The sequence below is a fragment of the Diabrotica undecimpunctata genome, chromosome 5 (genome assembly GCF_040954645.1).
Source record: "Diabrotica undecimpunctata isolate CICGRU chromosome 5, icDiaUnde3, whole genome shotgun sequence".
Classification (NCBI taxonomy): Eukaryota; Metazoa; Arthropoda; class Insecta; order Coleoptera; family Chrysomelidae; genus Diabrotica; species Diabrotica undecimpunctata.
The window spans coordinates 42,495,721-42,510,712 of NC_092807.1; the positions used below are offsets into that span (position 1 = coordinate 42,495,721).

The window sequence follows — 14,992 nt, forward strand, 5'->3', positions numbered from 1 at the left end:
GGTATCCATATTGACTATCGACTAACCTGGCAAAAGCACGTCTTTACCAAAAGAAAACAACTGGGCATTAACTTTAGACATATATACTGGTTGATTGGTCGAAACTCTAAATAGACATTGGATAAGAAACTGCTTACATACAAGGCGATCCTCAAGTCCATATCGATATATGGTATTCAGCTATGGGACACCGCTAGCAATTCTAATCTTGCCTAATCCTCCAACGCTTCCAGAATAAAGTGTTAAGGTCTACAGTAAATGCTCCATGGTATATTACATCCACCTCTATAGAAAAAGATCTAGTCCCTTCGGTTGAAGAAGTTGTAACAAGTTGTAACAACAACTCTAAACATCAAGTTCCAGAAAACGCCAAAAAGTGCGGACAAAAGCACAAAACCTAAAAAAAATTAAAATCATTAAAAGATAGCTTTTTTTAATTTGCACGTTTATTTTTAGACTCTATTGATCAGCAATGGAAACGACGATGCTATCTAAAACTAATTTAGGATATTAATTAATCTGCTTTTAATAAAATCCCATAATATTTAAATAAATAATAATATTTTTGAAAGTATTATTCTTTTTTATTTATTTTGCTTTAACCACTTAGGGTTATTAGCATGAGAAAATACAAAAAGACATACATAGGCTTATAGAAAATACACATAATAAGGTATACTATAATAATATACATAATAAGGTATAATATATATTTTAATTATTGATGTGTTGTGTTAAACTTTAATAAAAAAATAGATTTTAAGAATTCTATCAAGTGATTTACGTATTTAGATTCTCCTAGAAGTTCTTTTAATGTTTTTGGAATGTGGTGATATAGTCTTTCAACTGAGTATATTGGACACTTGGACAGTCAGTCAAAATGTGCTTCACTTTACATTCACAACCAAAACATACAGGTTCCTCTTTTCTCTTCAACAAGTATTCATGTGTTGTAGAAGTGTGTCGTAATCTGAGACGTGTTATTAGGACTTGATGTTATCGCTTTGAACGTCAGAAGTTCCACAGAAGGACGGAAGATTTTACTTCTATCAGTTTAGTGGTGCTTCTATTCTATCGGTTTTACCTAACATTGTGCAATTTTGCTTTTAACTCAGGTTTTAAATCTTAATGCATCGTTAGATTTTCCACTGATGTGGCTGTACTGGTTACTGTGGACCTAGACTATCTGCCTTTTCGTTACCATCTATTTCAACGTGTGACAGTACCCCGAGGAACTCTACTGCCAAATTGTTTTGGTATATATGGTATAAAATTAACTTAATCTGCTGTAATATTGGATGAGAGGGATAAATCTGATATATTGATGTCAGAAAAATAAGTGAATCAGATATTATAAGAGATTTGGGAAGTTTTAGAATAAAGGATAGGGCTTTAATTACGGCAAATAGATCTGCAGTAAAAATAGTTGTCTCAGGAGACAATTTATAGATGGAATGTTCATATGATATCATAAAGCATACTCCTACTCCATTTATGGTCTTAGATGCGTCCTTGTATATAAGATGGTAATTTTTGTACTGTGGGAGAAAGTGAGTTTTAAAAAAATTTTGTATCACGTCATTTTTGTAATATGCTGTAAGTTTAAGCTTACAAAGCGGAAAGGGAACGAAAGTATTTTTTATTTTTATATTTAGTAAAGAGCTGTCAATTGTTTTTAGGTTTTCTTTGTACTGAAGAAAAATTATCGACAAGTAAGCTTTCTGCATGTATACCATCATAGTGGTATGGTATTCCTTACATGGGTTTCAGTAAAATTTGACTTGGGGCCACTAGTCATTTTTATACCAACGCTAAATTGCTTCGTTCATGCTGTTATGTTTACTTATTATTTATTAACCAGCATAGACCCCAAATGGAAGAAGAGAACAGATTTAAAAAAGAAATTAACGCAGTTACAACTGGTAAGTAAATTATGCATCATTTATACATTTTAACTTATCTCACCACATTTAATATTAACCCTGCTGTCCTGAAATAATCCGTGAATTTTAGTCGCCCTTAAAAAGGCACTAAAGTTTCGTCAATGCAGACGTTTTTCTTTGGAACGATGGCAGCCTTGAATTTATCCTTCAGTCTGCTAACCAAGGGAACGATCTTCTGCAAACGGTCATCTGTTGTTACTGAATAATCGTTGAAATGCAACGTTTTCCACAATAACTGGAAGCGATTACTTGACATTACTTTTTTGATATTATTCACATAAAGATCATTCTTTGACGAGTACGAATGAAAAGGTGAAAAATTACATAATCCCATCTATATAACTATACCCAGGAATCGTTTTATTTTGACGACATCAGTATTATGCTACGCGGTAACATGTGCGATTTTTTTCTGATTTCTTTCCTGACACTGCAGGGCATAACGATTTGTTTCTTCCACTTAAAAAATCACTTGAACAGTATAAATTAGATATTTACAATAATGAATAAACGACCATCGTCTACAAAATATTCGTAGAATTGAAAGAGAGATTAGTTGTAGAAGTTATTGTATAATTGTGTTAATTGTGTATGAAAACCTGCAGAATTATAGTCCTCAAATGTAAATATCTGCAAATTTTTGCTGCTGACTGGCCCCCAAGACAATAGCTTCATTTATTGCATTGGATACTTTCGGTTCTTCTAAAATTTCCTGTTCGGAGACTTCAGAATGTTGGAAAATGACAGGTTCTCCGAAATTCGTTTATTATTTTTCTTTACTGTTGGATGCCGATACATCTTGTCCCAATGGTTTGGTATTTCCAGCCACACGTTGTCTTTTTTTATTATGTTCCGGAGTACTTGATTCATTTTCACTGTCACTAGAATCAGTTGGTTGGTACTCGTCCGAAAGATACGTGTCGCCAAACTCATCTGACTCTTCATCTGATCGAATTTGTTGCCAATATTTTTCAAGTTTTTGTTGTTCTCTCTCGTACGACTGCTTTGTACCGCTCTAATCTGACAGGAAAAGGCAAGCCACAGCAACGACGCCTTCGCTTGTTAGATTTGCTGACACGTTATCAACGGGAATAGACAAGTTAAGACTTGATGCCACGTTGGATTCTCATAGGCATTTTGTGATAAAAATCTTGCTGGTGGCCGCGAAAATACAACGTGAACTCACATTTTGAAAAATGAAATTTGAAAAAATGAAATAAAGAAAGTAATAGACATATTTTAAAGAAAAAAGTGATCTGCTAATGAAGACATTAAAATTTTTGATATGGTGGCACTTAAACTAAGTTGAATTACAAATATCTACAAAATTTAATTTAGTTCACAACTAAGTAATAAAAATAATGAGTTTTACAAATATTATGTTTATGACATATAAAACATAAAATATTAGTCTTGTTATCGTTTTTAGAGCAAAATTTACAGCGTGCTCTTTTAGCAGGCGAAGTTGGATTGTCCATAGAGGGTTCACTAGAATTTCCATCTTGGTTACTCGTTTCTGTTAGCGGCTTTTTTACCAGTTCTTGTGAGTCTTTACATGTATATGTACCAACAAGCTGATCTAGAGTATCCAATACTCCGTTGCTGGAAATTTAATCTAAAATAATTTGGGGCTTTTTTCATTTCTTTCACTAATAGCCTTATAATGATGCAAAGTAGTCATAAGAGTAACATTTTTATTATTTTTAGGAATATAGTTAACCACAGTGATATCTTGCGTGAAGTTAAAAAGATAAACTTTTGCGATTTGTGCAGAAAGCTCCGGTTTATTATTTCTTATAGAAAAAGTTGTCCTAAATTGTCCGATTAAAAAACATATCACAAGTAATATTGTGGCCTTCTAAAACACTACTCAAGTCATGTGTTTCCTGATTTCGTTCTGGTGCGGCATCTGCTTCCTTTCTTGTATGGATCTGCAATTTTCGAGCATAAGAAGTTTTGTTGTCATATAAGGCCCAAATTTTTATGCCATATTTCGCTGGCATGCTTGGAATGTCCTGTTTGTAGGGATAGCGGCCTCTAAATGTAACTATTAGCTTATCGACGGTAACATTTTAATCAGGGTTTAATAATTTTGGTAGATTTTCTACCATTTTTCCCTAATTTCCCACTTGGAACAAGTTCCCCTACCTTGTCTGGTAGTCTTGTTATTAAAACGTATTACTTTCGAAATTGTTATAAATACTTCAAGGGACATTGTTTGCTCGAGATATAATCCAACTAGTTTCTTTACCCCACAATCTTTTAGTTGATTCCAATGTATGCTTAAAAACCAATGTTATCTATGTTTTTCCAGTTGGTTAAAAAAAAACGCTATCTCTTCATGTTGGTCATATTTATAATTTGGTTTGCAACTATGTCAGAAAAGAGAGCACGTTAAATGAACTTTTAATATCGAAAATTCGTGCGCACGCGTAACTTGTAACTCCTTGAGCATTATTTATAACATTTGGTGTAGAAAACCGACCGTGTTGTCAAGGAGGATAAAGCGACCGCTGCATATTACCTTCTTTCAAAGGAACTTTTACAGAAGCTTTAACAGGATATTGTACGTATAATGGAACAACAGAATCATCACTATTTTCTTCATCACTCTCACTATTCTCACTGGTTTTCTGTTTCCGATATGTCTTCATCATTCTCTGACATGTTCGCGAGCTCGCTAAGCTAATTTTCGGTTAGCGTTCTTGGATACGACATACTCAACATGTATAAATTGACTGAAATGTAAATGAATGCGTTTAACATATCAGTTCTACCTTTTATTTATCACTCCCACGTCCTTTACCTAGCATGGTGCCCTTCTACTTGACATCATCCAGCTACACTTAAAATTTTTTACAAGTTCTAGCTTGTAGAAACCTGTTTTTATTTATAGATGTCCTTTTTTAATTGCTCTATTGCCAGATTCCAGTAAGAGCCTAAGAAGATATCCATTGAATTCTGACAGGCAACGATGAAGAAAATATTTTAGATATCTAACGTCAATGAGCAAGACACCCTAGCATCTTTCGGCCGAGTAGGATATTAGGCCAGAAGACACCAGAGCAGTTCTGGACTAACCGTGTTTCTGCTAGAACCTGAACCACCGTTCCAAAGTAATAAATAAACAACTAAAATGAAAAATTAACAACTTACAAATAACACTACCTATCGAAAATTAATCAATGGGTGCAAACTTTAACGATAACTGGGATATAAATAAAGTAATAAAAATAAGCATTGAAAAAGCCAGAGCCGCCTTCTATAAAGTAAAAAAAATCTAATTAATAAAGATATTACGTTAAACCTTAAAGTCAGATTAAGACGCTGCTACATATTCTCCACATTGCTGCATGGTATGGAGAGCTGGACCCTTACAGAGACATTAATGAAAAAATTAGAGGCCTTTGAGATGTGGATTTATCGACGAGTATTGCGGATAAGTTGATCGAATAAGAAATTAAATAGTTATACATCGAATGAAAAAGAGCACAGAAATACCAAAAACGATAAAAATTCGAAAGCTACAATATTTCGGTCATGTAATGAGACATCCAGAGAGGTATAACCTTCTACACCTTATAATACAGGGTAATATTACTGGAAGGAGAGGCCCAGACCGAAGAAGAACATCCTGGCTCCGAAATCTCCGAGAATGCTATCAAGAGACCACCGCTAATTTATTTAGAGCCGCCGTAAACAAAGTTATTATTCCCATTAAGATCGCCAACTTTCGATAATCGGACAGGGTACTGAAAGAAGAAGAAGATCGAAAATCAGAAAATATTTTCGTGAGGACATAAACTAATAAATAATAATAACCATAAATTTCAGATCGCTGGTTTAATTTCCTTCTCTGTCCTCCTGTTTCCTCTTCCTCATCACCTAAAAAATCAGACAGTGTACTTCTCTCCATTCTTTTACACGTAGGCGTAGGTTACCAGCGACTGGAAAACTCCATTTAGCACCCTTCTTTTGGTACTACCTGGGCCTCCAATGTTTGGCATCAGCCGTATCAACGCTTCCAGATTTCGTCGTTTGGCTGGGTATTTCGAACCTCAGTCCTTCCGATAACCAGACTTCGAAATAATTAACCGATTTAACCGGTGAAACCTCCACACCTTCCACTATAAAGCGAAGAGAGGATTCGTCCCGGCTCCCTTTGAGAACTAACACCTCAGTTTTCTGAGGTGCTAGCTGTAGATCGTTCTCTCTGATGCACCTACTAATACGACGCAGGGCTGACCCTCGTGCCTGGTACCCAGACTACCGTAACCTTGCTACGTCTAGTTTATTTAGTGCACACACGCAATCCCATACTAGCTTAGAATTGACCTCTACATAATTGAGTCTCTTAAGCGCTGCCTGACTATCTGTGAAGATGGCAACTGAACAAAACGTTCTTTCTTGCCTTTCTATTTCTTCCACGCAGTGATGGATTGCAGTTATTTCCGCCTGGAAAACTGTCACATCCTTAGATAGACTTACCGGGAAATGTATCCCTTGATTTGTTCCTACTATGCCGGCTCCCACACCCTCCGATGGTTTTGAGCCATCCGTGTACCAGGTAGCAGCAGCTTGTATGGGTACACCTTTATTCCAGTCTTCCCTGCCTGGTATCTTAATTGTGAACTTATTGTCTAAGTTATATCTCGTAGCTGTTGCATCGATAGGTTTCCCCATCACAATATCGGTTTTTAGCTTCTCGATTAGCTTTCTGTTGTCAGTACCATGCATCTGGCTTATATATCGACGACTATGGATTAATCTGTATACCACTGATCTGGCATCGCCCTGTATAAATATATGAAGTGGTGGTAGATTGAACAGGACTTCCAACGATGCAGTAGGAGTTGTTTTTATGGCCCCATAATACCCAAGCATGCTAGCCTTTGTGTATTACCTAACAGCCTTATTGCTCCCACTTGCTGCGTCTTTGTCCACCACGTCACCGAGCCATAGGTTATCATGGATCTAATAACCCTTGTGTATAACCATAGAGTCATTTTGGGGTTAAGTCACCAATTCTTACCGCACATTCTTCTACATCTGCCCAGGGACATAGTAGCTTTCTGTGTAGTTTTCAGAATGTGAGTATTCCATGTAAGCCTATGATCAAAATATACCCCAAGGTATTTTGTTTCTTTGGAAAATGAAATCTCTGTTCTTCCCAGAACCGGTGGTTTTAGGCCTTGTAGTGCTGTTTTTTTGGTGAAGTTGACGATATGTGTTTTCTGAGCATTGACTATCAGTCTCTCTTTTTTACACTAGTCGTCAACTATATTTAGGGCTTCTTGCATTCTCTCAGACACTACCTGAGCAAACCTGCCCCTGACAACGATTGCTATATCGTCAGCATATCCTAGACAATAAAAGCCTTCTGTGGACAGATTTCTGAGGAGATCATCTACCAAGGTTGCCCAAAACAGAGGGGATGGAACTCCTCCTTGTGGACAGCCTCCACCTACTTTTGCTTTGATGGTTGCTTTACCCAGAGTGGACATTACTGTCCTAATTTCTAGGGATGAACTTCTTCATCTGTATATTACCGCAGGTGCGCCTCGTCTACTCACAGCCCTTATCAAAGAGCTGGTGGTAATATTATTAAATGCCCCTTTTATATCTAAAAAAAGTGGCCATTGCTATCCCTTGTCTTCCATTGACTTTGAGATAAGCCTATTTAGATCATCCAACGCAGAGTCCGTAGATTTACCAGGTTGGTATGCATATTGACGATTGCTTAGAGAATTATCTTTTAGTACTTCGTCTCTAATGTACATATCAAGAAGCCTTTCCAGCGTTTTTAATAGTAAAGAAGACAGGCTTATCGATATCTATGACTTTGGTGTTAGGTCTGATACTTTACCTACTTTAGGCAAGTATTTTAATTTCCTCCTCTGTCCTCATGTTTCTTCTTCCTCATCACCAAAAAAATCAGACAGTGTACTTCTCTCCATTCTTTCACACGTAGGCGTAGGTTACCAGCGACTGGAAAACTCCATTTAGCACCCTTGTTTTGATGCTACCGCGGCCTCCAATATTTGACATCAGCCGTATCAACGCTTCCAGATTTCAGTTCGCCTACTCTACCGTCGTTTGGATGTATTCTCCGAACCTTAGTCATTCCGACAACCAGACTCCGAAATACTTAACCGATTTAACGGGTGCAACCTCCACACCTTCCACTATAAAGCGAAGAGAGGATTCGTCCCGGCTCCCTTTGAGAACTATCACCTCAGCTTTCTAAGGTGCTAGCTGTATATCGTTCTCTTTGATGCACCTACTAATACGACGCACTGCTGTGTTAGTCACATTAGCCATGTCTGTTTTCTGACTTGCCTTCGCAACCAGTGCGAGATCATCGGCATAAGCTACAAAAGTGCATCCCTTTGACATGTGTACTCTTAACATCCAGTCGTACAGGACATCACAGGATGGGACCTAGTACTAAACCCCGCAGAATACCCTGCGACAAGCCAATGCTGATACCTTTTTCTCTTATGAATCTGTCAATTACGTTAACCAGGTACTCACTAACGCTCAATTCTCTTAGCCTGGACATGTTTTTTCCTATGATGCCGTGTTAAAGGCATTCTTGACTTATAGACGTCCTGACTGACAAACATTGTTAGAAAATATAGAATACTGCCAACTAAACACACTTACATAGGTAATTTTTACCGGTTTAAATACGCGGGTCATATTGGCCCAAACCTACCATAGGTAACAGTTTTATTTTTATCAAAAAAATCAGAAAGTTGATTGGAAGAGCTTATATTAGGTAATAGAGTCATGGAATACCAAAACGTTACGCCAGGTATTAGTTTGTAAAATAAGAAATAATTTTCAAATAGATCCGAAGAGGACAACAAGGCATAGTTAATAAAATAAAAATAAGAAAAAAACCAAAAAAGACGATAAAATGTATTTAATTCATTAGAAGTAATGTTTACTTTAATTTATTTGAAGTATTCTAATACTGACACTAAAATACGATTCATTTATAACTTTCATTTATTTAACCGTACAAATATATTTTTTGGACTGACTCCTTAAATTCTACTTGCCTGTATAATATAGTTTGCCTCTTTCTTCGAACTGTCAAGGGGTGTAGAAAGAAGAGATAATTCCTTCTGGAACCTTGTCGAGAATAAAACTGGATATTGGTGTCGGCCATTGGACCCTCCCTTACAACTTCCAGTTGTTTAAAAGTGACAAGGAACGCTTTTCTGCTACGCACTGGTAACCATGCGGTAGCAACAGACTACTAACTAGACTTCAGTGTCGTTATAGATTTTCTCCAATATATTTCGAACAACCCTCTTATCTAATTGGTGGCATTATGGTGGGTTTGGCATGGCTAATTTTTGCAAGTTTGACTTCAACATGTGCTCCACCAATTGAAGTACTGTTTCCCATAACTCTTGGTAGGTGGATTGATAATGGGTAGTGTCTTTTGTTATCAGATATAAATGGTAACGTAATGAATTTCGGAGTGACAAAACTTCTCTGGGAGCTGGTAGTTGGCATTGAAGTTCTGTAACTCTATCAAACTTTCTTCGAAAGATGGATGCCAATAATTAAGGGTCTTTAATAATGGCCAGAATGGTATGAGCTAGTGAGTAGTCATCTGTAAGTGCGGGTAGATCTTTCTTTTCTTTAGTGGTAATACCATGTGTAGCTTTACTGGTACCTCCATAGGCCCCACGAATTCCTCAAACGTGACATCAGGTACTTCTTGGTACTTCTTTACTTCCACTTTTTCATCTACGTCGTAGTCTTCTTCGAATTTCCCCAGCCAGCTATAGTATACTATTATCGGTTCTCCTCGCTTGCTTGCTTATTTGGTAGATAACATCGTTAATCTTCTCTCTAACAATGTACGTACCTTTCCAGAATTGGTACAATTTGGGACAACACTTTCGCTTCTTTGTATTATAAAGCCAGACTTTGTCATTCTTCTTAACATTCCTTTTTGGCTTAAGTATTTTTTGTTGGAGATCGAGATACCTCAGACCAATTTTTTAATTACGTGCGGAAGGCAAACCCATATTTTATTTAGACGAAACTTGCGTAAATGAAGGTTACATAGTGGGTAAAATTTGGCAGGACACAAACTTTCAATATTAAAGACATGGTTTTATTTATATTTAAACCTAAAGCTAATATTAATAATATTACAAGAATTAATATTAAACTTAACATGCTTCCGGGTTGAACCGCCTCGATCCTTAGGCGACCTTAATAAACGGAGAGTTTTTGTTTTAATTAGGCAGTGTTAAGCAGTGTTGTTTTCTGGATCATGTTGTGAGTCTCTTGTAGTGTTCAGAATTATTTCTTTAGCTCTGTTTACTACTTTTCGACTTCTTACTCCTCGGATGTATTCCATAAATTGTCCTTACCCCTACGCAATAATTCAATTTTTCTCAGCCGTCGTTTTTCCCAGGGTGTAACTTCCGATATTAGTACCCTGTCGTGTTCTGATCTTAATATCCATAACATTAGCAATTGCTGTTGCTCTACAGTAAATTAGCATATGCAAATATTCTTATATATGGGCTTTCACGATATAATTGGGTACGACTTTAGTGTTCACAATTTCTAAAAGCGCACCCAGTTTCTTACAAGAGTATATTTTTGGTGGAGGTGGTCTTCTAAGTGGGTTTGTCTCATTAAACTCGTGTACGGCATCTACCATTTCACTTACCAGGCTATTATGCAAATCGTTGTTGTCCTGCTGCGTATTAACGTGTTGAGTTTCTTGTATGAGAGGCTCAGGAGTCTCTCTTCTCTCTTCATTAGGGATTTCATTAAGGACTTGATTAAAACTGGCTCGTGGTTATCCCAATCGACTTGGTTTCTGATAGTATCGCGTCTAGTCTCTGGGATAAGATTATTTCTTATAGTTACCCGGTATTGACATGCTATTCGCTGTTTAGATACTTGAATCTCTGGGTACTCCCTGCAAAATTCGACATACAGATGTCGATGGCCGATCGTTTCTCGACCGGGGTTCGTCACCGGGTAATAGGTGCAATGCAAAATGTTTTCGTTTATAGACAGAGTCCATTTCAATATTATTATCCAGATTAAGCCACATGGCTCACACTCCCTCTGAGGGGAAAATTCACAAATTTTTGCACGTATCTGGATCTTTTTGTTATACTTAACAGGCAGATTATTGTAATTAGATATCGCTACATCAATCAGTGTTGTTTGTCTCGTTAGTTTAGTTCCTAGCACGAGATCTGGTCTATTATGTGCTACAGTTTGGTCTGTTAACACAGTGCGATCCCAGTATAGCTTGTAGTTGTCATTCTCAAGCATACTCTCAGGAACGTATTGACAATATGGAAGATGGTTTGTTTGTAGAAGTCCCAGTTTAAAAGCTATATCTTGATGAAGGATCTTTCCTACTGAGTCACGCCGTTCTTTATATTCAGTTGTAGCAAATTCCTGGCAGCCTGGATGGTTTCTTGGGCTTGACATTCATATCGGCATTTGTCGTTTTGGATCTGGGTGTCTTTGACGATATATTTCAGGAAATTTTTGGTTAGCATAACCTGATCTCGAATGACAAGTAATGAACCTTGTAAAGTAGCTAAACTTGGAAAATGCGTAGGGGTTTAATGCTTTAACAAATTTTTACTATTAAGATGTGAACGAAGAAGCTATTTTACCCTTCGTATAAACTCTGAATTTTCATTTATTCATGGTCAATTTTCTGCGCTTGATTTACTCCTAGACATTTATACGTATCATTTTCGACCTAGCCTCGATGTTTTGGCCATTTTGCATATCGAATCCTCTGGACTAAACCTTTCCCTAGACTATATTTAGTACACGACACATGTCTAGCCCAAAGTGATGATAGTAGTGATGAAGTACTGTTTTTAGCATTTGATGTAAGTGATTTCGAGTGGAAGCCATTAGTTTCATATTATCCATATACATAAAACAGATGATTAAGCTTCGCCACTTATTATTAATGTAATACAATAATAAACATTTTTAATTTCAGGTTCAATTCTTTTTGTTTGTATGCCATGCTTTGTCAACCATGGTAGTGCCTGGCTGCTATAATCCCAGTCCGTTCGGAACCATGATATGGGTAACTCAAAATGTCTTTATGACTCTTTTATTCGGAGACTTTTATATTAAGACCTACTGGAGAAAAAAAAGCGCATAAAAATATCCTATTAATAAATGGAACATGTTTTAAGAGTCCATTTTAAGTTGATTCTCAAGTATTTTTATATTTTTTATATATATAGACATACAATTGTACAAAATATTGTTAGTGTAGACAGTGTAACTTTCATGCGATATAATTATATTTATTACTAAATAAATAAATTATAATATTATTTTTATAATTTATTTTTATTTGTTTAGTTAAATATTCTGAATAAAGTATGCTGCATTCTTTACTCCTTATTTCGACTTGAACTAGATGGTGCGCCAGCATGCCAGGTCTTTAGCGTACACTAATAAAATAATGCCAGACGTAAATTTCGACAGCAAAGAAATTACATTTAATAAATCAGTTTAGAGTTTAGCATAAGCTGATGACGGGACATTATTACAAGAACATGCTGAAAAACTAAAAAATTCTAACAGAGGTAACACTGGCAGTTAAAACAATGGGATTTCATATACACCAGAATAAAATTATGTTTGGGTCAACTAACATACACAAGAGCTAAAAATATGGATTTAGATCTTATTATTAATAATAAAAATAATAATGTTTATTTAGAAAGCTAACAGATTACAAGAAACAAAAAGCAGAGTCTTATCAAAACAGCCAACGAGTAAGCACGTTAAATTCTAATTATTCGTTTATCTGTTTTTGCAAAGGTTAAAAACGCGTTTTGTGAATATGTTTTATTTCAATGATAACATTGGTAAGGTACCTTTATTTCAACTACTGCTATCGACAACTATATAAATAGGCCAGTATTTTCTGGCCCCAATTAATTAATATTTTGGCATACAAAATATTAATATCCACATCATGGCATCCTCATCTACGTAAACTCAACCTAGTTCTGTACCAGACCAACAACCTCTACAACCTAAAAGTTACTCTTCTGTAACCAGACAACCAACTACTAGTGTTTTTCCGAAGAAATCAAGCAATCGTATTTGATGCAATAGACAACACTAAAATTGAAGATTACCTTCACAGTTTAAGCCTAATAATTCGACCAATCAATATTATTTTCTGTTCAAGGCTATGCAATAACATAATATGCATTTACTTAGCAAATGAAAAATTGGTCGAATTTTATTACCAACCAAGGAAAAATCAACATTAATCAACAATTTTTATAAGCACGTCGACTAATCACCCCCAGCCAACAACTAGTACTTTCTAACGTATGTCCGTCCATTCCACACTTAATCTTAGAATCTAAGCTGCAAGCACTTGGTGTCAAACTTATATCACCCCTATCGTTTTTAACACCTCTATCACCCATCAAGTTCCGAATTCCAGCATATATTAAGCTTCAGGTGGCAAACCTATATATTCCCTTTAACAAACCATACCTTACCCGATTCTTTTGTTATTACTCATGAGGAGACATCATATAGAATATACTTATCTTTAGATAACCCAACTTGCCAAATATGCAAAAATACCGAGTATTTAGCAAAAGACTGTCCATCAAAGGTATCTGTATCAGACGACACAACTTTTATACCTCAGAATATAGAAGCAGGGCAGAACCCTATTGAAAATAGTAACAATCAGGTGACTAAAGAAGTAACTAGTGCCATCCAACAAAAGCAAACCCAACTGAACGAACAAACTGTGCAACATGAAACACCAAGTATAAAACTACTAAATAATCCAATAGAAACCGATTCAGTACCACAAAAAAGCACAGTTTTTGAGCGTTCTACACCGTCCCCAACTCCTTCATCAGAACACGTCTTTGAATTACCAAAAAACAAAGAGATTAAGACTAAATTAAACCAAGAAAAGAAACCAAAAAAGACGCTAAAAGAAATGCTAAAACCAACAAAAGAATTATTTAGCGACCAAAATTCCAATTATCCCTTAAACTATGAACACCTAATAAATTTCGTCGAAAACTGCACAGGATCTTCGGACCCACTAAGTATTGCAAGAATATATACCAATGAAGACTGAAGTCACAGATCTACTGACAAAAATATACTCTAAACTAAATGACAGAAAAATTAAAAGTAGATGCACCCGAATAAGAAATAAAATTCTTTAACAAATTGGTCCAAACTTCCATATCTAGGCAGATAGCGATACCTCTAGGGACACCTACTTACATATTAATAACATTCAGCCGTTCAATTCAATTAAATCTAAATGGGTATTACACCCATTTAGAAATAATGCAAAAACTAATCTCAAAATACAGAACAATGATTCTATGTCTACAAGAAAGTAATTTTAAAAGCAACACTGTACATAAACTTAAAACTTTAATTGTTTCTTTAAAAATCGACAACATGCTAAAATATCCAGCGGGAGAGTAGCGATATACATAAAGAACGACAATAATGGTATAGAAAGGCCATTAGAAACAAACCTCGAGGCAATTGCAGTCAGAATCAAAGATGTAACTACCTTTTCCTTATGCAACATATACATTCCCCCAACTAAGAACTTAACCATAACGAAATATCGGACTTCTAAGATCAAATACCTACTACACGACTAATTGTCGGAGACTTTAACGCACATAACCCTTTATGGGATTCAAAAAAAATAACGAGTCTCGGTAGAAAAATAGAATCCCTTCTGGAAAAATTCAACCTAAATCTACTTAATGATGGACAAGACACCCGTTTCGACATAAGAACGGGTGAAGGTTCTGCTATTGACTTATCTATATACGAACCATCAATAACGCATATGCTTTCATGGGATGTATTACTAGATCCATACGATAGTGATCACTATCCTATAATAATTCATTAAGAAGAATCATTTACAGCTATACCAGAAGTAAAATAGAACTTAATTACCCAGTATAGGGATTTAATTTTATTTGTTTTTACCA

The 14,992-nt window shown here is 35.9% G+C and overlaps 1 protein-coding gene across 1 annotated transcript in view; it reads left to right on the top strand.

Moving 5' to 3' along the window:
* LOC140441275 (very long chain fatty acid elongase AAEL008004-like) overlaps positions 1–12,373 on the top strand; it is a 36,622-nt gene extending 24,249 nt beyond the window's left edge. The window contains exons 4-5 of the mRNA XM_072531891.1: positions 1,680–1,922; positions 11,965–12,373. Of these exons, the coding sequence (XP_072387992.1) occupies positions 1,680–1,922; positions 11,965–12,132 (411 nt within the window). The 3' untranslated portion in view covers positions 12,133–12,373. The remainder of the gene's footprint in view (positions 1–1,679; positions 1,923–11,964) is intronic.
* Positions 12,374–14,992: the final 2,619 nt, after the last annotated feature.